A 21,626-nucleotide genomic window follows, 5' to 3' on the forward strand; every position below is an offset into this window, starting at 1 on the left:
TCTTCTTCCCCTTCTCCTCCTTCTTTTTTCCTCTTCTCCTTCTCCTCCTTCTTTCTTCCTCTTCAATTCCTCCTTCCTCTTCTTCTTCTGTCTCCAATGTCTTCTTCAGTGAACTTCCTTTTTGTTCCTCAATGCTTTCTCTTTTTCTCTTTTGCTTTCATACAAATCATACAGATAGTGTATTTAGCCCCTCAAAAGGAGCATAGCCCCCCAAAATTGCAACTCAATGCAATTTTATTTATTTGTTACATTTTTACTGTTTTTTTGTTTGTTTTTGTTTTGTTTTTTGGCTAAATACACATTTATTTGTATAATTTATATTTGATCTTTGCTCTTTTTGGCTCAATGCAATTTTATTTATTTATTGTATTTTTTTGGCTATGCTGCCTTTTTTTTACTAAATACAAATTTATTTGTATAATTAGTATTATATTTCTACCTTGGCTCTTTTTGGCTCAATGCAATTTTATTTATTTATTGCATATATATATATATAGCTATGCTCTCTTTTTTTGGCTAAATACACATTTATTTGTATAATTTGTATTCTTTGCTCTTTTTAGCTCAATGCAATTTTATTTATTTATAGTACTCTAAACCTGGAAGAGACCCCAAGGGCCATCCATCCGATCCCCATTCTGCCATGCAAGAATACATAGAAGCTCGCAACAACATTTTGTGCATTTTGTTTGTTTTGTGGATTCTGGATGTTATTGTACATCGCTGCATGGCCCAACATGGCTGGCCCTAGATACGCTTCCTTGGAAAAGCATGGAAGCCAATGGGTTCTTTGTCTCTTTTGCATTTGGAAGGGGTTTGCAAAGAGCTAATGCTGGTTGGGAAACTGGCGGTCTCTTTCCCGGGAATGTCCTTGCCTTGCTTTTGCTGATCTCCTCCTGGGAACACCAGGCCTCTTCCTATCAATGAAGCTGAATTATATAGGGACAATAGAAATGGATTTGCTGGACCTGAGCAGAGCAATGGAGGACATGGAGGGCTTGGAGATGTCTCATAAGTCCAAGACAACCACAAATACAATCGAACACTAAAGTCAGGCTCATCCAAGCCATTGCATTCCCCATCGCCATGTACCAAGGTCACCGGATTTGGTCCTCCTTTTCCAGGACATGGCCAACATTTCAGCCCATTCTGTCCAGGAGGGATTCCAAAATGTCCTCCAATTCTGAGCATGACTAAGAAGCACAAAACGTATATTTAGAACACTGTGTTTAGCTTTTATGTTGTTATATCTTACATTTTTCTTGAACATCCTCCATTTTGAGCATGATGAAGAAGTGTGAAGACACTGGAGCTGGAGCCATGTGTCCAAAGGAGGGGACTAACATGGTGAAGGGTCTAGAAACCATGTCCTATGAAGAGAGACTTGGGGATCTGGGGATGTTTAGCCTGGAGAAGAGAAGGTTCAGAGGTGATATAATGATAGCCCTGTTTAAATACCTGAAGGGATGCCATATTGTGGAGGGAGCAAGCTTGTTTTCTGCTGTTCCAGAGACTAGGACCCAGAGCAATGGATGCAAGCTCCAGGAAAAAAGATTTCAGCTCAGTATTAGGAAGAATCTCCTGATGGTCAGATGGTGGAAGATTCTTCCATGGAGAGTGATGGAGTCTCCTTCTTTGGAAGGTTTTAAACAGAGGCTGGATGGCCATATTTTTAAAGGGGTGCTTTGATAGTGAGTTCCTGCATGGCAGAATGGCCCTTTGGGGCCTCTTACAACTCTAAAGATTCAATGACTCTCCTTGGACAAGAAGGCAAACAAATGGTACCTAGAGCAAATCAAGCCTGAAATATATCCATCCATCCATCCATCCTGTCTGTCTGCCTGCCTAATCTATTAATCGCTCATCCATCCATCCATCCATCCATCCATCCATCTATCTATCTATCCATCCATCCATCTATCTCTCCCTCCATCTATCCCTTCCTCCCTCTATCTATCTATCTATCTATCTATCTATCTATCTATCTATCTATATCCACCCATCCCTCTATCTATCTATTCATCCATCCCTCTATCTACCCATCCCTCTATCCAACCCTCTATCCATCCATCCATCCATCCATCCATCCATCCCTCCATCTATCTATCCATCCCTCTATCTATCCATCCCTCTATCCAAACCTCTATCCATCCATCCTTCCATCTATCTAGCCATCCCTCTATCTATCTATCCATCCCTCCCTCCCTCTATCCATCCCTCTATCTATCTATCTATCTATCTATCTATCCGTCCAACCCTCTATCCATCCATCTATCTAGCCATCCCTGCCTCCCTGCCTCCCTCTCTCTCTCTCTCTATCTATCTATCCCTCCTTCCCTCTATCCATCCCTCTATCTATCTATCTATCTATCTATCTATCTATCTATCTATCCGTCCAACACTCTATCCATCCATCTAGCCATCCCTGTATCCCTCCCTCCCTCCCTCTATCTATCTATCTAGCTCTCTCTCTCTCTCTCTCTCTATCTATCTATCTATCCCTCCTTCCCTCCCTCCCTCCCTCTATCCATCCCTCTATCTATCTATCTATCTATCTATCTATCTATCTATCTATCCGTCCAACCCTCTATCCATCCATCTATCTAGCCATCCCTCCCTCCCTCTATCCATCCATCTATCTAGCCATCCCTCCCTCCCTCTATCCATCCCTCTATCTATCTATCTATCTATCTAGCTCTCCCTCCCTCCCTCTCTCTCTCCATCCATCCACCAGGGAAGCCAAGATGACCAGAGGAACCTGAGGTTGCCCTACTTTGGGCCCTCCTCCCTAACCATGAGAAGCCCTGGAGGCCTGGATGCCTGGATGCCAGGGAAGATGGAGGGACGCAGGAGAGAAGAGGGAGGGTGCCCTCTTCTCTGGAGGCCTGGCTTCACTGCAGAGCAGCGGAGGAGGGCAAGGGGCTTCCATCACTAGAGCAGCAGCAGCAGCAGCAGGGCCTCCTCCTCCTCCTCCTCCTCCCTGGCTGGCAGCCAGCCTCCTTTGGCTCTGGCAAACTACATCCCCCAGCATGCCCCGGGTGCCTCCTGCCGCCATGGCCACGCCCCTTCCGGTCTGCCCAAGCGGCAGGCTTCCGGGCGGGGGCTGTGGCGGGACCCTCTCTCTCCTTCTGCTCCCCAAAAGGAGCCCTTCCTGGGTGGGTCTCTCAGGGGAGCTTAGGGTCTCCAGGCCGCCGTTTTAGTTTGGTCGTTCTAGTGCTAAGCCCCTCCCTCCCTTCTTTTCCAGGAGAAGCTTCCCCCAGCTCCCTCTTTTCCCAATACATCCCTTTTTAGGCATTCGTTCCCTACCTCTCTGCCTCTATCTATCTATCTATCTATCTATCTATCTATCTATCTATCTATCTATCTATCATCTATCTAAATATCCATCCATCTACAGTCTGCCCTTCTCTTATGCAGGGGATCTGTTCCTGACCCCCTCACCTGCATATGAGAAAAAATGCCTATGCTCAAGTCCCATTTGTTTGTATCTATCTGTCCATCCGTCTGTCTATCTGTCTATCTTTCCCACTTTGGGGGCAGCTTTATCAGTGTGTGTGTGTGTTCACACTAAGATTGTCTTTATCAGTACTCAGTATTGGTCATCTTTAGCCGTATATTAGCACACGCACTCCCCCCCCCCCCACTCTCTCTCTTTCTCTCTCTCTCTCTCTCTCTCTCTCTCTCTCTATATATATATATATATATATATATATACCACCACTCCCACTTGGGGGTGTCCTTATCAGTACTTTTGTCTGTCTGTCTATCTGTCTGTCTGTCTGTCTGTCTGTCTCTATTTTCCCCACTATGGGGGTATCTTTATCAGGGTGTGTGTGTGTGTGTGTGTGTCTATGTCCCTCACTTTAAGGTTGCCCTTATTAGTACTCTGTATATCTATATATTTATTTGACCCACATTGGGGGGTGTCTTCATCATTTTAACACCTATATCCCCCAATTTGGGGGTGTCTCTATAAGTACATTAGCCTATCTATGTACAGTATATTCATATGTTCAACTTACACATTGTAAACTGCTTAGGGAGTGCTTCAGTACACTGATATAGAAGAAGTATAGCAATGCGCTTGCTATTGCTATATGTGTGTGTGTATGTATATGTATATTCCTTTCCCACTGTGGAGGTGTCTTATCTATCGGTACTTTAGCACCCCTTAAAATGAGGCATTTTATATTGTTATATTTCCCTTTTAAAAGTAGGCATCCTTTTACACTTTCCAGGTCTCTCCTCCATTCCTGGAGCGTGAGACAGGCCTCTTTCCGTTTCCTAGAGCAAATTTCCATTCTCGGGTGTCTTTTTTTGGTGGCGAGGGGTGCTTCTCCTTTTAACACACTTATTTATTTACCGTAATAAATGAATTTAACCAAAAGCATGTCTCTTCTTTACCATCAGGTTGAAAAACAGCATTTTCCTTCTCCAGACCAGAGAAGTCACCCATTATTCCAGGACATTTAGAGGAAGAGCCACATCATCCTTCCAGCAAGAAACATCCTTATTGATCAAATGAGGAGCCATTTTGCTGCATGATGTGGAAGATCTCCTCCTTTGCTTGACCTTATTCTGCAGTTTGCATTTGCTTTGGAGATACAACCATTAGGACCTACTTCTTCAGTGGACTAGAGAGCAGAGACTAAGCACAAAGACTATGCACTTAGGCTGAGCTTTGGACCCTTGTATCGAATTCTTATCCTCCTTGATTTGGACAGTATGAATTTTTCTGAAGCGTTCAAACTCTCCAGCCAGTTGTGCCAGTTCTCCCCAGACGGGAAATGCCTGGTGAGTTGCGCCTTGGTCTCAGGGTTTGTCGGTGAAAGTAATAGTAAGAGGTATCAGATGTGAGATTATATCATGTCCTGTCTCCGTTGCACTATATATTTTCTTTCCTTCTCATTCAGGCTTCAGGGGTTCAATACCGTTTGGTGGTTCGGGATGCCAACACCCTCCAAATCCTGCAGCTCTTCACCTGCCTGGATCAAATCCAACACATCGAGTGGTCTTCGGATTCTCTCTTCATACTATGCGCCATGTACAGACGGGGAATTGTGCAGGTGAGCACTCCCAAGAATATGCTGCCTCTTCCCGAACCTGGCGGCTGCTAAAGTATGGCAATCTTGAGTTTAATCTGCACAGCAGAAATAATGCAGTTTCACACCACTTTAACTGCCATGGCTCAGTGCTTTGGAATTTGTAGTTTCGTAATGCGTCTAGCCTTTCTGTGTCGGAGATCACTGGTGCCACAGCAAACTACAAATCCTAGCATTCCATAGAATTGAGCCATGGCCGTTAAAGCAGTCTCAAACTGCATTACTTTATGCAGGCCTTAGTAACAGACACTGAATCCAGCGATTTGAGTAATGCTTTCATCCCAAAGCATCACACTTCAATGACAAACGTTGCACTCACTTTACAAAGACACGTAAATAGCTTATTCTTCAGTAACAATTCTGCCACAGGGAATTACTGTTTTTCCCTAGCATTTGCTATTGCAAGTTTGGAAAGAAACGGTTAGTGTTCTCTTGCAGAAAGAGATGGAGCTGGGTTTGCTGCCTTAAGCAAGTAAAGCCTGTTTGTTGATTTGCACCTATTTCTAAACTGTTTTAGATCTTAAAGAGTACGGTAATCAGCATACCTTGCATCAATACACTGAATTAAAACCCAGTGTATACATGGTCCATGAAATATATGGTAGGCTGGAATATACAGAGGAGACTTGCAAAAATAGGTCAGTTTGCAGCTTGTGTCTAAAAACTAAACATTGTTAAGGCATGTCCAATAACAGCAGTGCCATAGTAGTAATGCCCTGTTCCAAATTACTATGCCTGGCACCACCAGGAGGGTCTCTCCATTTATAGAAATCATTTATATACAAGCTTAGTAACCTGTTTAGTTCCCTGTTTGTTCATTGAGAATGAACTATGACCATCACAAGGTGGACATGGGCCAGGAGCCAGTATTTCTATTGGATGCCACTACTTATGCCAGGGTTAGTGATCTCCTCTTCTTTGTGCAAAGAACCTGGTCCTGAGGTTAGGAAAACTCTCTGGAATAGGTTTTTGACACTATGGAGAGCTGCAGCAGAAGGGAAGGAGGAGAAAAGCGCAATCCTACCAATGCTATGATATTGAAGAGCCTGGGTCATTGACCTGATAGTTGAAAAGCAACCACAAAAACAGTTCTGCAAAACCGAACTAGATTATCACTAAAGCGTCCTGTGCATCCACTGCAAAGTTTCCCTACCTGGAGGTGATTCGTACGCACCGCACACACCTGATTTAAAAGCCTTTTACAACGCGTTTTGCAGACACATGGCCAGTTAAATTATTACTAGAGAACTCTCGCACCATATATTTAACAGAAGTCAAAGAGATAGCTGCGTTAGTCTGTGGCATCAGTATGCAGAGAGGTCTTGGGGCACCTCTGAGACTAAGTGAAAGAAGTTGGTGTCTCCTTCCTCAGATGCATTATATTTAACATATGTTTATATATTCCTCAGAGGCATTATAGTTTGCATATATTTAACAGTGAAGTTCTAGGGCAACCTCAGAGGCTAAAAGATTTGTTGGAAGCATCTTTGGCAGAGGCCTCCTAACGTTTATGCTCCAGCAAATGCTTCCTCCTCTAATGGTGCCATAGGGTGCCATTCCATTTACTAGATTACAGAGTAATCTACAGCACTCTATAAATGATGATGATGATGATGATGATGATGATGATGATGATGATGATGAACTGTTCCCCTGAAAAGTGTATTATGGGTTGAATGTCCCTGTGATCCGGAATTCCAAAATCCTCAATGCTCCAGCATTGTCCACATGAGTGGCTGAGATAGTGTTAAATGGCTGAGATAGTAACACCTTTGCTTTCTGATAGTTTAAGGCACACTAACTTTGTTTCACGGACAATATTGTGTATAAAATTACCATCAGGCTACATGTATAGGTCATATATGAAACACAAATGAATGTCATGTTCAGACTGGGGTACCATCTCCAAGATATCTCCTTATGTACAGCATGACAGATGGCCATCCAGCCTCTGTTTAAAGACCTCTAAGGAAGGAGACTCCACTATAATCTCCATTGAAGGAGTTTGTTCCACTGTCGAACAGCCCTTACTCTCAGGAAGTTCTTCCTAATGTTGAGATGGAATCTCTCTTCCTAAAGCTTGCATCCATTGCTCCATTGGGTCCTATTCTCTGGAGCAGCAGAAAACAAGCTTGCTCCATCCTCAATATGACATCCCTTCTAGGATTTAAAAATGGCTCTCATGTCACCTCTTAACCTTCTCTTCCTCAGGCTAAACATCCTCAGCTCCCTAAGCCATTCCTCATAGGGCTCCATGGTTTCCAGACACTTCACCATTTTAGTTGCCCTCCTTTGGACACATGGCTCCAGTTTCTCAATGTCCTTTTTGAATTGTGGTGCCCAGAACTGGACACAGGATTATTCCAGGTGGGGCCTGACCAAAGCAGAATAAGTGGGACTATTACTTCCCTTGATCTAGACACTAGACTGCTCTGACTGAGAGTTCCTGCATGGCAGAATGGGTTTGGACTGGATGGCCTTTGTGGTCTCTTCCAACTCTACAATTCTATGATTCTATGTGCAGATATTTCCAAATCCCAAAAACCTTCTGATCCCAAGTGTTTTGGATAAAGGAGACTATAACTTTATGGATTAATTAGTTACAAAGAGAGAGAGAAACCAAAATGGCTTACTTCTGTAGCGGGATCCATCGCCAGTCTTTCATGGTCTTGGTTGATCTCTTGTCTTTCTGAGCTGGAGGGGAATGTGGTTGGACTTCAGGTGCCTTTTCCAGTCAATCCTCACCTGGCTACCCAACTTAGGTCTGGTCCTTGGAGCAACCGGATTGGCACTGCAAGATTGATGAAGGCTCGGCGGGACTGGTGGCTACTTGCTGGAGCCCGGATGGCCGTCACATTCTCAATACTACCGAGTTCCACGTAAGTGTGAAATTAGGGATGTTTCTCCAACATATCAAGTGTTGCTGTCTGCACCCGTGCCCCTAAAATAGCTTGAAGCTCTTAGAGCTGCAGGGTGTAACTGAGCTCTGCTTGTGATGCTGCCTTCCCTTTTTGTTTTCAGATACAGCACTTCTTGATTCCTGGGGGTTTTCTCTCTAGATTTTGACACAGAGGGTCCGCATGTTTAAAAGGGATTGCAGAAAGGCTGGCTTAGGTTGTTAATATTTGTAGGGGAGCAGAATACAAAATTGATATATGATGTTGGTTTCCTATTATAAAACAGTGGGAAAAGATCTCTTCCAACTCTATGATCTGTTCCAATTCTCTTCCAATTGGGTTTGTTCCAATTCTATGATTCTATAAGTCGACCTCATGTATAAATTGAGGGCAAGGTTTGGGTCCAAAATTATGGATTTTGCTATGACCCATGGATAAGTCGAGGGTAAAATTTAGGGGCATATAGCAAAGGATATAAAAGATGAAGCAAAACAATGCAATAGAACATACAAAATTCCAGCAGACATAACTCTATTTGCTTATTCTTAAGGCTGGATGGATGAGAGAATAGAGAAGGTCTGTGCTTCCAGGACAGATTATACTCTTGCTTTTTACCAGGGAATGGTTCCTTCTTTTAAAGAAGAGTTAAGATACAGTATTTACATTGAGCCATGGATAAGTTGACTCAGGTTTTTTGGGTCAATAAATATACATGAGTGTATACAGTAGTCATAAGAATCTTTAGTCTCAAAGGTTAGGATAACCCATTATGGTCAGTCCTCGTATAACCTGGTGTGCAATATAGTGGCCAAGCATAGAATTACTAAGCTGACAGTCTCTCTTTTGGATCCAAGATCAGCCATAGCATATGCTGATAACAATATTACTATATATTTGATAGTGACCTACATTATAGGGTTGTTTTGGAATCTATGTGATATTGACCTGCCTTATATGGAGACAGTGTTTAGGAACACTCCAGCAGTGATTCCCAAACTTTGGTCCTCCAAATGTCTTGGACTTCATCTCACAGAGTTGTGGTCCAACACTCAAATCACTAGCCACATGTTTACAGTGTTCTGCATGCACCCAGAGGTCCTTTCACCAAGCTTGTGTGGCAGACTAGTTGCATTATCCCCATAGTGCTGGCAAATGGATGCAAGGTACAAGAAATGAGATACAACCTCAACGTTGGGAGAAACGTCCTGACAGTAAGAGCTGGTGGAAGACACTGCCTTGAAGTATGGTAGAGCCTCCTTCTTTGGAGGTTTTTCACTAACATGGTTTGATTGTGTCTTTCTGCATGGCAGAATGGGGGTAGACTGGATGATCTCTTCCAAATCTAGGATTCTGTGATTCTAGTAGGAGGTTCACCTGCCACACGTTGCTTTTTTCTTTAGCTGCAGAGTGCTGTGCAATAGAAAACGAGGCACAGGACTTCGTAATAGTGAGCAGCTTTAACGGGGTGAAAACTATTCCTGCTATCCAACCTCCTTTTGGGAGCAGACAGATGCCTGACCGCCAGCCCACACGCAGCTTGAGGGTTGGGGATGGTGGGCCGCTGCCTCTGCATACCGCAGGCCGCTTCCAAATGGCACATGTGTCCGGAGGCGGGCCGGTGAGTATTTATGACCAGCCACCAGAACTCCACATGACCCTGCCGGATTTTCATTAAGCCTTTGCCAAGTTGGCATGTGCGTTTGGGGATAGGCTTTCTCCCCAGCTGTAAACAGGTTGCTAAATTAACTTGTGGCAGGCAGCTGGCCAGGATATGTTAGTGTCTGTGCTGTTTACTATCAGATCCCCTAAATCCATCATCTGTCAGAAAGCAGACTGCGGACTAGAGTTGTGGGATGCGTGTTTTAAGGATACTTATATACCTTGTATGTTTCAGAGATTGCCTGGCAGGTTCTCTTTCAGAACTCTTACGACACAAATGTGGAGAGTTGACATTTTAATCTCCATTTATGGATTTGTATCCTGCCTTTTAAAACACACACTTTTCATAAGGCCACAGCCAACAATGAACAACCATCACCATTACATTCAGATGGTGACTGTACTGACAAGTTCGGATTTTCATATCTGGAATTCTCCAAAACCCACAGATTAGATCTGGATTTGGAGGGAATTCTAGAAATGTCCTTCTGGGCTCCAGAGTGGAGCCCAGTTTCTTGGTTTTGGTTAGTGCCTGTATGCTGGCCTCAGAGTATCTTGCTGCAACATGGGTCAAATATATAACTGTTATCCTTCTTATTAATCTGCTTTTTCACGGTCTAGCCCTCACATTCATACTATATAGTGGCTTGAATGATTCTAACTTTCAATGCTCAGTTGTATATCTTTACTCTTTAGAATCGCTTCTAGCTCTTCCTTAGCTGCTCTTCCCATTCCTAGTCTTCTCATTTCTTGACTTCAGCCTCCTTTCTGATCAATATTAGATCCGAGGTACAGGAAATATTTATATCCAGTTCCTCATTGGCTAAGTTCAATTTATGTAGATCCTTTGTGCTCATTATTTCTGTTTTCTTAATGTTCAGCATTAAACCTGCCTTAGTACTTTCTTCTTTGACTTTCTTTAGTCATTGTTCCAAATCTTGGTACCTTTCTGCTTGTATTATGGTGTTGTCTGCATATCTTAAATGGTTGCTTTTCCTTCCTCCTTCCTCCTCTTCACTCCTCTTTCCTCCAACATTAAACCTGCTCTACATATGATGTTTTCTGCATACAGGTTGAAAAAGGAGGGTGATAGGGTGCATCCTTGCCTGACCCCTTTGCAAATTGGGAACCGTTCTCCATATTCTGTTTTCACGGTTGCCTCTTGTCCTGAGTATAGGTTACACATCGAAACAATCGAATGTGGTGGCATTCCTATTGCTTTAAGCGCAGTCCATAGCTTTTTGTGATCTATGCATCCAAAGGCTTTTTGCAGTAACCTATAAAGCACATACTGATTTTGTTTGCATGCTCAAAAACACTCCTGGATGGTTGGAGTTGTTCCCATTTGGAGCAATGCTTGTGCTTAATAATAATAATAATAATAATAATAATAATTATTATTATTATTATTATTATTACCCTGCCTCTCCTGTAAGATCGAGGCGGCAATGTCCGGTGGATCTGCTACAAACCGCAGCAGCCGTTTCCTCTCTGCTTGTGGCTCTAATCCTTAGTAACTGTAAACGACTGCATGGGTTGAAAAAAAATCCTTTCTGTCCAGGAATGTGCCCCGCATAATCTTTTGAAATCCTGTGCTGACAGACGCAGCTATGTCAGGAGTCCTGTTGACCTAGTCAAGTCTGGGACAAGAGTTGAGGGCCACTTGGGAATGTAAGGTTGTCGAAGCGTGGGTTTGGCGCAGCGAAAGTCGCCAGCCTTGCCACCTGCCCAGGGTTGTCAGAAGGGCAGGTGCCATTCCTTAGCCCAGCTCTTCAGACTGTTTTATCGCATTGCTGTCTAAATGCTTCATATTTCTCAGCTGTTTTTAGGCTATTCGGAAAATGCTGCTGCGGCTTCTGGTTTGCTGCCCACCCTTCCCAGCACTTCACTGCAAAACAACAGCTGTATGCTTCTCAGACACCTTACCAGGAGGATGCGAGATTGAAAGAATATTAACGAAAGCAGCAAACCTACTTTAGGGAGAGAAATCTGTTGAAGGGAAATTCATCTACGTGGGACAAGAATGTGTGCAATTGAGTTGCAACAGCCATAGCGTGAGTGCTTCCACTCCTTGTTGTTGTTTGCCTTCAAGTTGTTTCCGACTTCATGATGATCCCAAAATGAACCTATCGTGGGGTTTTCTGGGGCTGAGAGAGTGTGACTTGCCCATGGGGGGGTTTCCGTAGTTAAGCGGGAAATCAGACTCTGGTTTCCGGAGCATAGATCAGTGGTCAACTCCATCACTATCAAGCCACAGAAATCCACAAATACATCATTATTAAATTACCACCTTTATGTGGCTTATACAACGGTCCCTTGGTATCCACTGGGATTTGGTTCCAGGAAGCCTATGGGTAACAAAATCCATGGAAGATTGAGGAGGGAGCAAGCTTGTTTTCTGCTGCTCCAGAGAACAGGACATGGAACAGTGGATGCAAGCTACAGGAAAAGAGATTCCAGCTCAACATTAGGAAGAACTTCCTGACAGTAAGGGCTGTTCGACAGTGGAACAAACTCCATTTGAGTGTAGTGGAGTCACCTTCCTTGGAGGTCTTTAAACAGAGGCTGGCTGGCCATCTGTCAGGGATGCTTTGATTTGGATTTCCTGCATGGCAGAATGGGGTTGGACTGGATGGCCCTTGGGGTCTCTTCCAACTCTATGATTCTATGATGCTCAAGTCCCATTATATACAACGCATAATATAAATGATGTCCTGTATATGAAATGGCAAAATCAAGGTTCAGTTTTTGGAATTTATAAAGAGTGTGCAAACAAAATGGTCCTGCTTTTCTTCCCTCCCTCTGCTGGCATCTCATGGAATAGCTGCTTTTAGGTGGCCCTCGACAGTATAGAGCACTGGTCCCCAAACTGTACCCTTTAAGGAGTTTATCACACTGGGGCTCATTTCGGCATCAAAGAGAGATTAGAGCGCATTGAAAGCGTCCCGCAAATAAAGCCAAAATGGCGAGTGACTGCATGGATAATTATCATACGCAACCGTGCAAATAAAGTGATGTCGGAAATGCATTGTCGCTGACATCCCAAAAGTACAAAGATAATGCTTTTTTGCAACCACTTTAATGGCGGGTTTTGTGTGACAGCGGGTGAAATCGTTTCACGTACCGACGCGATTTTTCCAGGACGCCATTTCCTCAGTGTGATAAACTCCTAAGAGATTTTGGACTTCAGCTCCCAGAAGCCTCAGCCAATAGTCTGGGATTCTGGGAGCTGAAGTCCGACATCCCTTAAAGAGCACAATTTGGGGACAACTGGTATAATGTTGAACTAGGACTCGGGGAGACCAGAATTCGAATCCCTCATCCTCCATGGAAATCCATTGGGCAAGTCATAGACCCTCAGCCTCAAAGGAAGGCAAAGGCAAACCTCTTCTGAACAAATCCTGCCAAGAAAACCCTATGTGAGGTTCACCTTAGGGTCGCCATAAGTCGGAAAGGACTTGAAAACACACAACAACAAACAAGGTGGACATTGAGAAGTCAGAGACAACAGAATCACCGTTTGCATGCTGTCCCTCTGTTGCAGCCTTTAGTCACGGACTTGCTTGCAGATACATCTGTCCAGCTGTGAGCCGAAGTCACTTCTGCACATATACTAACATATTGCAGCACGTTCTTTTACTTTTACAACATGGGTATAACTTTGCTTACTTCAGACAAAACTGGAGCATGTCTGAGATCTCTTTGTGGGTTCCTGCTCTTGTTTTCGGGATTTCTGACTGTGGTACCCAAACCAAGCCATTGTTGAATGCAAAGATGGAGACCGGCGGATGTTTTCTTTCTTTAAATATAAGAACCTCTCTCCCACATCTCAGATGCAAGGACTAAAAAAACAAAAACATAACCTTCCCCTGCCTCTTTCTCTGTTTCAACAGCTGCGGATAACTGTCTGGTCCTTGTGTACGAAATCGGTGTCTTATATCAAGTATCCAAAGGCCTGTCAGCAGGGTAAGTGGAGCTAACTTAATATAGGAAGTTTAATATATATATACACACACACACACACACACACACACACACACACATATATCAAATATTGTCATGATCCAGCTGCATCCAAATCCTTTCCAGCTGATGCACTTATGTACGCTTGCAAGAGGATTATGGATGTTACTAAATCGTTGCAGTTCCACATGTTTCTGGTGTAAAACAGAGAAAGTCCATCTTGGAAAAATCCAGTCCTATCAGCTTCAAGGAACTCAGCAGAGTTTGGTGAGATAAAACCAACAGCCATCCCACTCTGTCCAGTTCAGTTTGCAGAGTTCAACTGAGTATCTATTTAACTGTATTTCGGATGGACCATGTGCAGGAAAATGAAGGCCCCCTGCAAAACCGGTGGCTGTTGCATAAAAATATACAATCAATAGTCTTTGTCAGACCAGCTGATAGATACAGGGCTTTAGTTTGAGCAATGGAACATTGTTGAAGTTAGGGCTAGAAATAACATTTCAAGTTTGTGAGTCTGCATCAGATTTTGAGGTGTTTGCACAGTGCTTGTAATATGTTTAGTTTCCTGGGTGTTAATACCCATTTTTAGGGTTACTGCTGTTTCCACTTACCATACACACAATTTATTCATAGTAGACCACAGAATATCTGAATACATAAATTCACCCTCAGTGATGAGGAAATAGAAATAGTCAAAGGTTTCCAATGTCTTGGATCAAAGATCGATCAGGATGGAAATTGCAGTGAAGAAATCACAATAGGAATAGGAAAGGCAACCATGGAAGAACTACAAAAGATCCTAAAGAGTAAATATATACAGTCCAGCCTTCCCTTTACACAGGGGATCCAGACCCCCCCCCCCCCCGCATAAGGGCAGTTCCAAATATGCTTAAGCCCCATTTAAATGAATGGAGCTCGTGCACGCAGTGGCGCATGTGCACCAAGGGCACGGGTGCCGTTACTCCTTTCCCCAGCGCGGATTTCAGCATGATGGGCGCACTGAGCTTGAACATTATTATCGTACAAGCCATTGTATTCCCCATCACCTTGTATGGATGTGAAGGTTAGACAGTGAAGAAAGTGGATAGGAAGAAGATCAATTCATTGGAGATGTGGTGCTGGAGAAGAGTGCGGAGGATACCATCGATGGCCAAAAAGACAAACAAACAGGCCCTTGAACAGATCAAGCTGGAAATCTCCCTTGAAGCCAAGATGATCACGTTGAGGTTGTTGTACTTTGGTCCCATCATGAGAAGACAGGACTCCCTAGAAAAGACAATAATGCTAGGAAAGTGCGGAGAAAAAGAGGTAGACCGCATGGCAGTGGTGCCAAAGTCGACCAGCAAAACATAGTACAGGATTATGTACCAGGCATTTATTTATTAAGTGGCTTATTGTACAACGGGTCTTGAACATGCGCCTTCTGTTCCTTGGCAATGAGATTGTTTCTGCCTTGAATGGGATAAACTTGGTTGTGTAATTCCTTGGCTTGATGACAGTGGCAGCCGGCTGCTTTGCCACCAGCCTTATTGCAGAGCGTCCAGTACTCCAAGCCATCGTGAACAGCTGAAACAGGCATTTTTACACAACATTTAAATTGTGAAGACGGGCCATTTCTGTTTGTCGTGATAAGACAGGGATGAGAGAAGGAATGTGTGAAGGCAAATTGTACTTCTGACCTCGGTGCGGCAGAGTTGTGGGGCGGAAAGTTATATGGCATTCTTGTGAACGGTGCCTGCAAAGTGTGAAGATCTCATGGTCAGGATTATAATTTAATTTTATTGATTTAATTTAAATTTATTTAATTGAATTTAAAGAAAGAAACTTCAGTTCTGAGAGGAAGGGTCCCGCTTCTCCACCGTTGCAAAGATCGTGCCAGTATCTGAGTTTTAAAATGTTGGTTTTGTGTGGCCTTTTGGAAAGCATTTCCTTTTTTATATTCCTAAGACGGAGATGGCTGGGAAATCTAGTATGTCCTGTTTTCCTTTCACATGCGCTCAGGGTTTCTATCACTTGAACTAGAGATGCACTTAAGGGCCTTGAATTGCTGAACAAACCATAGGCCACCACTTCAGATAAAATAAAGCGTGTGTATTATGCAAGGCCTCTTAAGATAACAGCAGCCAAGTAGTAACAAATACACCTTGAATGGCACCCAGAGACAGTGCCTCTTCTGTCCATACTTTGTGTTTCCTGGTCGGTTTTACCCTTTCATTGCTTTCCCATCCATGCGAATGTGGTATTGATCGTTCCCACTTCCCTTTCCTTCAAGCACTCCTCTTTTTTTTGGCAGGAATCGCGTTTACGAAGGACGGACGCTACCTGGCCCTGGCAGAGCGGAGAGACTGCAAAGACTACATCAGTCTCTTTGTGTGCAGTGACTGGCAGCTTTTAAGGGTAAAAACCCATCTTTGAGACTTCCTCACAGTCTGGAATATCAGTATGCAAAGGGACCTTGTAGCACCTTTGGGACTAACTGTGCACCATAAGCTTTCGTAGGTTTGGTCTACATCCTCAGGTGCATGCATGCTTGCCTCAGGGAATGAAAATGGCCTTTTGCAGTAGCTTACACTTTGGCCCGTTACAGATGGGCTCTTGAGGCGCCCCCATCACGTGCTAGGGGTTGGCCAGAGACCTAGCGTCCACACCGGTCTCACCCCTAGCACGTGACAGGGGCGTAATAATGGCGGCGCCCTATACACACAGGCGCCGCCATTATTACGTGCCGGATGCATAGTGTCCGCACGTTGCGTGGCGCTTATGATGTCGCGAGTGCGCCATTGGCGCCTCGCGGCGTCATAACCGCGCCGTGGGAAGAAGCGCCATTTGGGAGCTTTTTTGCTCCACGCGGGAGCCGCATGGTTTGGCTGCTGCGGCTCCCTCGCGGAACAACCAGCAGCGCTGGCAGACCGCTGCTTTTAGGCAGTCTGTAACGCGCCTTTGTACTTAGGGAGCACTTAAGTACACTGTTAAGCATTATAGAGATGTCCTTGCTATTGCTATTGCAGTATGAGATGATGAATTGTAATTAAAGCTAACTGTAGTTTACTATGTAGAGAGATAGTTGGCATCTGAGGAAGTAGACTGAAGTCTGCAAAAGCTCCTGCTGCCAACTTCTTCCTTTCAGTGAGTCTCAAAGGTGCTACAAGATCTATCGACATACTGATTCTACAGGCTAACACGGCTATATCTTTGTAGTTTACTAATCAGCTTGAAACTCTGGTTTATCATTTATAGATAACAATGTGTTGTTTCCTTGTCTCTGTTTTCATGGAAGCACTTTGAAACTGAAACTCAGGACATGGTCGGGATTGAATGGGCTCCGAACGGCTGCGTATTAGCAGTCTGGGACAGCTGCCTTGAGGTGAGGGAAACCACACACATATATATGTATACATACACATACAGATGTTGTCCTAGCTATATATGGGATCTATCAATACAATGTTTTACATCTCTTCACAACAGCGGCATGTAAACTGGGACATAGTTGTGTTTAAATGCAGAGCACTGACTTCACACAAAGAGGCAACTGTTTCAGATAATTTCTAGAAAGTGTGTATATTCTCTGACTTGAACCTCCCTCTGAATATTTGTTGTGAATTTGCCTGGCCTTTAAAAACCATACCTTAACAGTACATAGTAAATCCACTTTTAATGCCTAGCAGCTTGACCTTTTGGGTTTGGACATTGATCGGCAAGTTTATGGGTGAGAGACCTGCTCTAAGCAACAGAGACAAAAGCTTACCTTCTGTCAGTGTTTAAGATATAAAACTCTGTATTAAGTATAAAGTATAATGATGTCAGACTTATTTCCAGTATAAGGTTCTGCTGTATTCACTCGATGGCCGGCTGCTGTCCACATACAATGCCTACGAATGGTCCCTGGGTGTTAAATCTATCGCTTGGAGCCCCAGCAGTCAGTTCTTGGCAATCGGCAGTTTTGACGAAAAGGTAAACTTCTGAAAGCCTGCAAAAAGAGAAGCAGAATCTGTTTAATAGCAAAGTTTCATGGTATTTTATTTTAACTTGTGGGTTTTTTTTCCCTTCTATTTATCAGGTGCGCATTCTGAACCACGTGACCTGGAAGAAAATAGCCGAATTTGAGCATCCCGTAAACATTGTCAGCCCAAAGATAGTAAGTAGAGACGTGGGGAAGGGGTCCCTGATGATTGAAGGGGAGTGTGCGAAAAGAACAGAAGCCGAGGACAGTAGTTAATACTTCCAGAGCCTTTTGCGGTGTCCTTAAAAACTGAAAAAGAGAAGTCAGAACAACTGCGAGGGTGGCAAGGAGGATGCTCCGAAACCTCCTTCCTTGGAGGTCTTTAAACAGAGGCTGAATGGCCATCTGTCGGGGGTCCTTTGTGAATTCCTGCATGGCAGAATGGAGTGGACTGGATGACTCTTGGGGTTTCTTCCAATTCTATGGTTCTATGAGCATAGTTTTTTGTGGGGTTTTTGGGCAACGTGGCCATGTTCTAGCAGAGTTTATTCCTGACATTTCACCAGCATCTGTGACTGGCATCTTCAGAGAATGGAGGTGAGTGGGGTGTATATATATGTATATATATATACACACACACACACACACACACACACACAGTGTTATCCTTGGTTGAGAGGAGGTGATTTACATGTTAATCTCCGTGTTGTTTAAAGTGTTGTTTTAATGTGTGTGTGTGTGTGTTGTGAGCCATCTTGGGTCCCAACTTGGGAGAAAGGCGGGATAAAAATAAAATAAATAATGGATCTGTTGGTGAATGGCAATAGTTGACCTCGATCAGAAAGAGTTTCTTATCCAGATTTCCATCCCACTATTCCAAGCTTCTGTCTTCACTGTATGGAAACCCTTCTGCTCAAATCGCTCTTTCCATCGATAGTTCTGCCGTTCATTTCCTTTCGAACCCAGGACCGAGGGAGCTAGTTATCATTCCTGTTGTAAAAGGTGCAGAGCTGACTTGACTTTTCTCTCCAGATTGTTTATAAGGAAGCGGAGAAGTCTCCAGCCGTGGAAATTGAGAAACTTGCTTTCCCTCCTTCCAAGAAAATGGCCAGCTCCCTCTTCAGCACAAAGAGTAAATGTAAGCAAGCGCTCTCTCTGGCTGTCTCTCTTTGGGTGTTTTAACAAAACCGTTTTATATTAAACAGATGTGCCTTTGAACAACTACAGTGGATACAGTCCAGAGATTTGAGATTTGGTATAAGACTGTTTGAGTTGCAAAGCGGAGTGCAGACTTTTGGATGGAGGCTTTTCTGTGTCTGTCAATACCTCTCTTAACATCTCTTGCATTTGGCTGGATCATACATAACACTTCCCTATCTATCTGTCTATCTATCTATCTATCTATCTATCTATCTATCTATCTATCTAGATATTTGTTTTAATCTTATATTGTAAGCTGCCTTAGATCCCACATTGTAGGAATAGTGAGGTATCAGTGAAATAAGCCAAAAGAAGAAAAGGAAGAAAGAAAGGTTAATAGTACAAGGGAAGATACCAAATTGTAAGATACAAACACTTAGTCAAACCTTTATGTGGACTACAAAGATTAAAATACTTAATAATTTGGAAAGTATTGGTATCTGCAATAATAAGTTAACACTTAGTATTATAACTGTAGAATATCTTTTCTTAATATTGTATTTGAAAATTTAGCCAAACCACAAAAATTTATTCAGCTGTATATGACAATAAGCAAAGGGAAAGGCAAAACAGAAACTTAAAATGCATCATTGAAATTTTGGACACAATGGAAGGGGGCACCTTTAACCCCAGTTTAATCATTTGCTGGTTTCTCCAAAGGATCTCACTGTCGCCATGTCTCTCTTCTCACCTGCCACATCTTCTTTTTAAATTCCAGATGAAGTTATGCAAGTCCCGGTTTCATTGCATTATGTGAAACCTGCTGTGGACCGGGCCAATCCAAGAATCGGAGTCGGGATGTTGGCTTTCAGCTCAGATAACTGCTTTTTGGCAACCAGAAATGGTTAGTGCCTTGGCGGCTGAATGTATGCCACTGTGTGCCCAAAGTATGCCAGTGACTTTGAGTTCAAACCCTGCCTCTGGAGCAGTGTTAGAAAAGTTACTTGTTAGCATTGTGCCAAACGTCCTTTAATGTCTGGTGTTTCCTTCTAAATAGATAACGTTCCTAATGCTGTCTGGATCTGGGATGTTCAAAAGATGAAGCTGTTTGTTATCTTGGAGCAGCTCTGTCCTGTTAATCTGTTCCAGTGGGATCCCTCCCAGTCCCGGCTTGCCATTTGTACTGGGAACAACAGAGTATACCTGTGGTCCCAGGCCGGATGCATATCTGTACAGGTGCCCATGGAAGGTAAGGATGCCAAACCATTGATGCCACATCAGGCCTAGTGGCAGGTCGCACAACTGTTCTTGTCTTTCTTTAAATACTTATGTGTCTGTGGTCTGTGCACATACAAGTCTTATGTCTGTCGTCCCATCCCTAATAGCCCAAAGAGCCTTCTGTGCATGTTTGCTTGAAAACTTGATAGTATTATAAATACCCATTTGTATGGAGGCAGGAAACCCTATGAAATTCATGGCGATATTTCGGAGGAACTGACAAATCCACCTAAGAAAACCCTATGAAATTCATAGTGTTTCCATAAGTCAACAGGCAACTTATAAAGGCGCACACACTTCGAATCCCATTCAACCAGTTGCACATATCTTTTTTACTGCATGTGGAAAGGTCTGAGGAGTATGTTGATGAATGGTGTTGTGGTGAGACTGGTGTTATTACTGCTTTGCATTTTAAACCGTCGCATGTTCAATTAAATGCTCAAATGTTTATTTAATTTGCTTCTTCTCCCAATACTGTATTCTCATACTGTATCCTTTCCGTTTCCAAAATGCAGTGGTTGGTGGATCCTAGGAGTCGGCCCTCCGCTTTGGCGGCTTTGACTTGGGCTGCTTTAATGTGTTCTCCCTAGGAATCTCTAGGCCCTTCGGTGCGGCTCTATGGCCAGCGTTCGCCAGAAGTTGCTTTCGGGGAGCTGCAGATTCCTAGAAAGAACACTTTCTCCAGGCATTTGTAGATCCTCCAGCTCAATTCTGTAGTCACTTTAATAATAATAATATGATTTATTTATAGCCCACCTTTTCACGAAGAATCAAGGTGGGTTACAACTTTGTGATCGATGTTGACCACAGAGTTGCTTGCAGGACCTAGAGATTCCTAGAAAGGTGTTGTTTATGGTTTTCCCACTTTCCCGACGGTCCTGCATCCCTAACCCTAGCAAACATATAGCAAAAAGCAGCGTCAAAGTTTAGGGGGGAAGGTTTGTCAGTAAAACCTCTTTGCTCTCTGTGCGCAGGTGACTTCCAGGTGACTTCTGTCTGTTGGCACTCCAGCGGTAGCTCTCTGGCTCTCTTGAGCAAGGACAACTTCTGTATGTGTTTCTTAGACAAACAAGAGGAAGAGGTGAAGTAGCTGCACCCAAAGCTAAGTGAAAATGCAAAGCGAAGTTGAAGTGGAGCAGCGCATTGTTTGTGCGCACTGCTTTTCCAACATTAAGCAAAAAGGCAAAGGAAACTGGTCAGTTGAGCCAGGGCACTTGTGGTTCAAGTCTGAATATAGAAGGTGGGAGGTGGATAAATTGCTGTGAATGCACTTTAAACAGTGTGCTTAGGTATTTATAAATAGGGGGGAACCTGATATTTGAATTTCAAACTTTTACATTTCGTTTTCTGTAAGCTGCTTTGTGAGGATATTTCAATAAACAGATTTGTTAAAGCTTTGTCTTCAAACTCAAAATACGTCAGAACTTGAAAATGTCCATCTGCAATTCATTTCTCTCTGTTTTTTCACCTGTAGCATTTGGGGATCAGTGAGGTCTCCAGGGGAAAAGTCATAGGGACAGTCTTTCATAAATCCCCCCAAAAACAGCCTAAAGGATCTAGTCATTTCTGCAGTGGAGGTCCTAGATCACGTAATGAAAGCGATCTGTAATAACCAAGACTCTCAATCACTTTGCAAATCAG

General features: G+C 43.4%; 1 protein-coding gene across 2 annotated transcripts; it reads left to right on the top strand.

Annotated features, from left to right (window-relative positions):
* Positions 1-3,063: 3,063 nt before the first annotated feature.
* LOC149307776 (WD repeat-containing protein WRAP73-like) lies at positions 3,064-21,360 on the top strand. 2 transcript variants are annotated; one of them, XM_089534408.1, is made up of 13 exons: positions 3,064-3,155; positions 4,411-4,794; positions 4,914-5,066; positions 7,865-7,981; positions 13,552-13,624; positions 15,918-16,021; positions 16,902-16,988; positions 17,444-17,578; positions 17,685-17,762; positions 18,600-18,705; positions 19,486-19,611; positions 19,765-19,956; positions 20,960-21,360. In XM_089534408.1, exons 2-13 carry the CDS (start codon positions 4,726-4,728, stop codon positions 21,073-21,075), a joined length of 1,356 nt encoding a protein of 451 aa, XP_089390534.1. In that variant the 5' UTR covers positions 3,064-3,155; positions 4,411-4,725; the 3' UTR covers positions 21,076-21,360. The 2 variants fall into 2 exon arrangements, with proteins under 2 accessions (XP_089390534.1, XP_089390535.1); XM_089534409.1 differs by lacking the exon at positions 7,865-7,981.
* The last annotated feature ends 266 nt before the right edge of the window (positions 21,361-21,626 follow it).

This window comes from Sceloporus occidentalis, unplaced genomic scaffold (genome assembly GCF_023333645.1).
Source record: "Sceloporus occidentalis isolate IW3139 unplaced genomic scaffold, rSceOcc1.0.p SCAF_8, whole genome shotgun sequence".
In the NCBI taxonomy this organism is placed as follows: domain Eukaryota; kingdom Metazoa; phylum Chordata; class Lepidosauria; order Squamata; family Phrynosomatidae; genus Sceloporus; species Sceloporus occidentalis.

Bases quoted from the DNA above. Each gene is read 5' to 3' on its own strand.
- LOC149307776 (XM_089534408.1), top strand. From the start codon at position 4,726: ATGAATTTTTCTGAAGCGTTCAAACTCTCCAGCCAGTTGTGCCAGTTC. The intron at 4,795-4,913 runs GTGAGTTGCGCC...CTTCTCATTCAG, and splicing joins CCCCAGACGGGAAATGCCTG to GCTTCAGGGGTTCAATACCG. The intron at 5,067-7,864 runs GTGAGCACTCCC...TACCCAACTTAG, and splicing joins ACAGACGGGGAATTGTGCAG to GTCTGGTCCTTGGAGCAACC.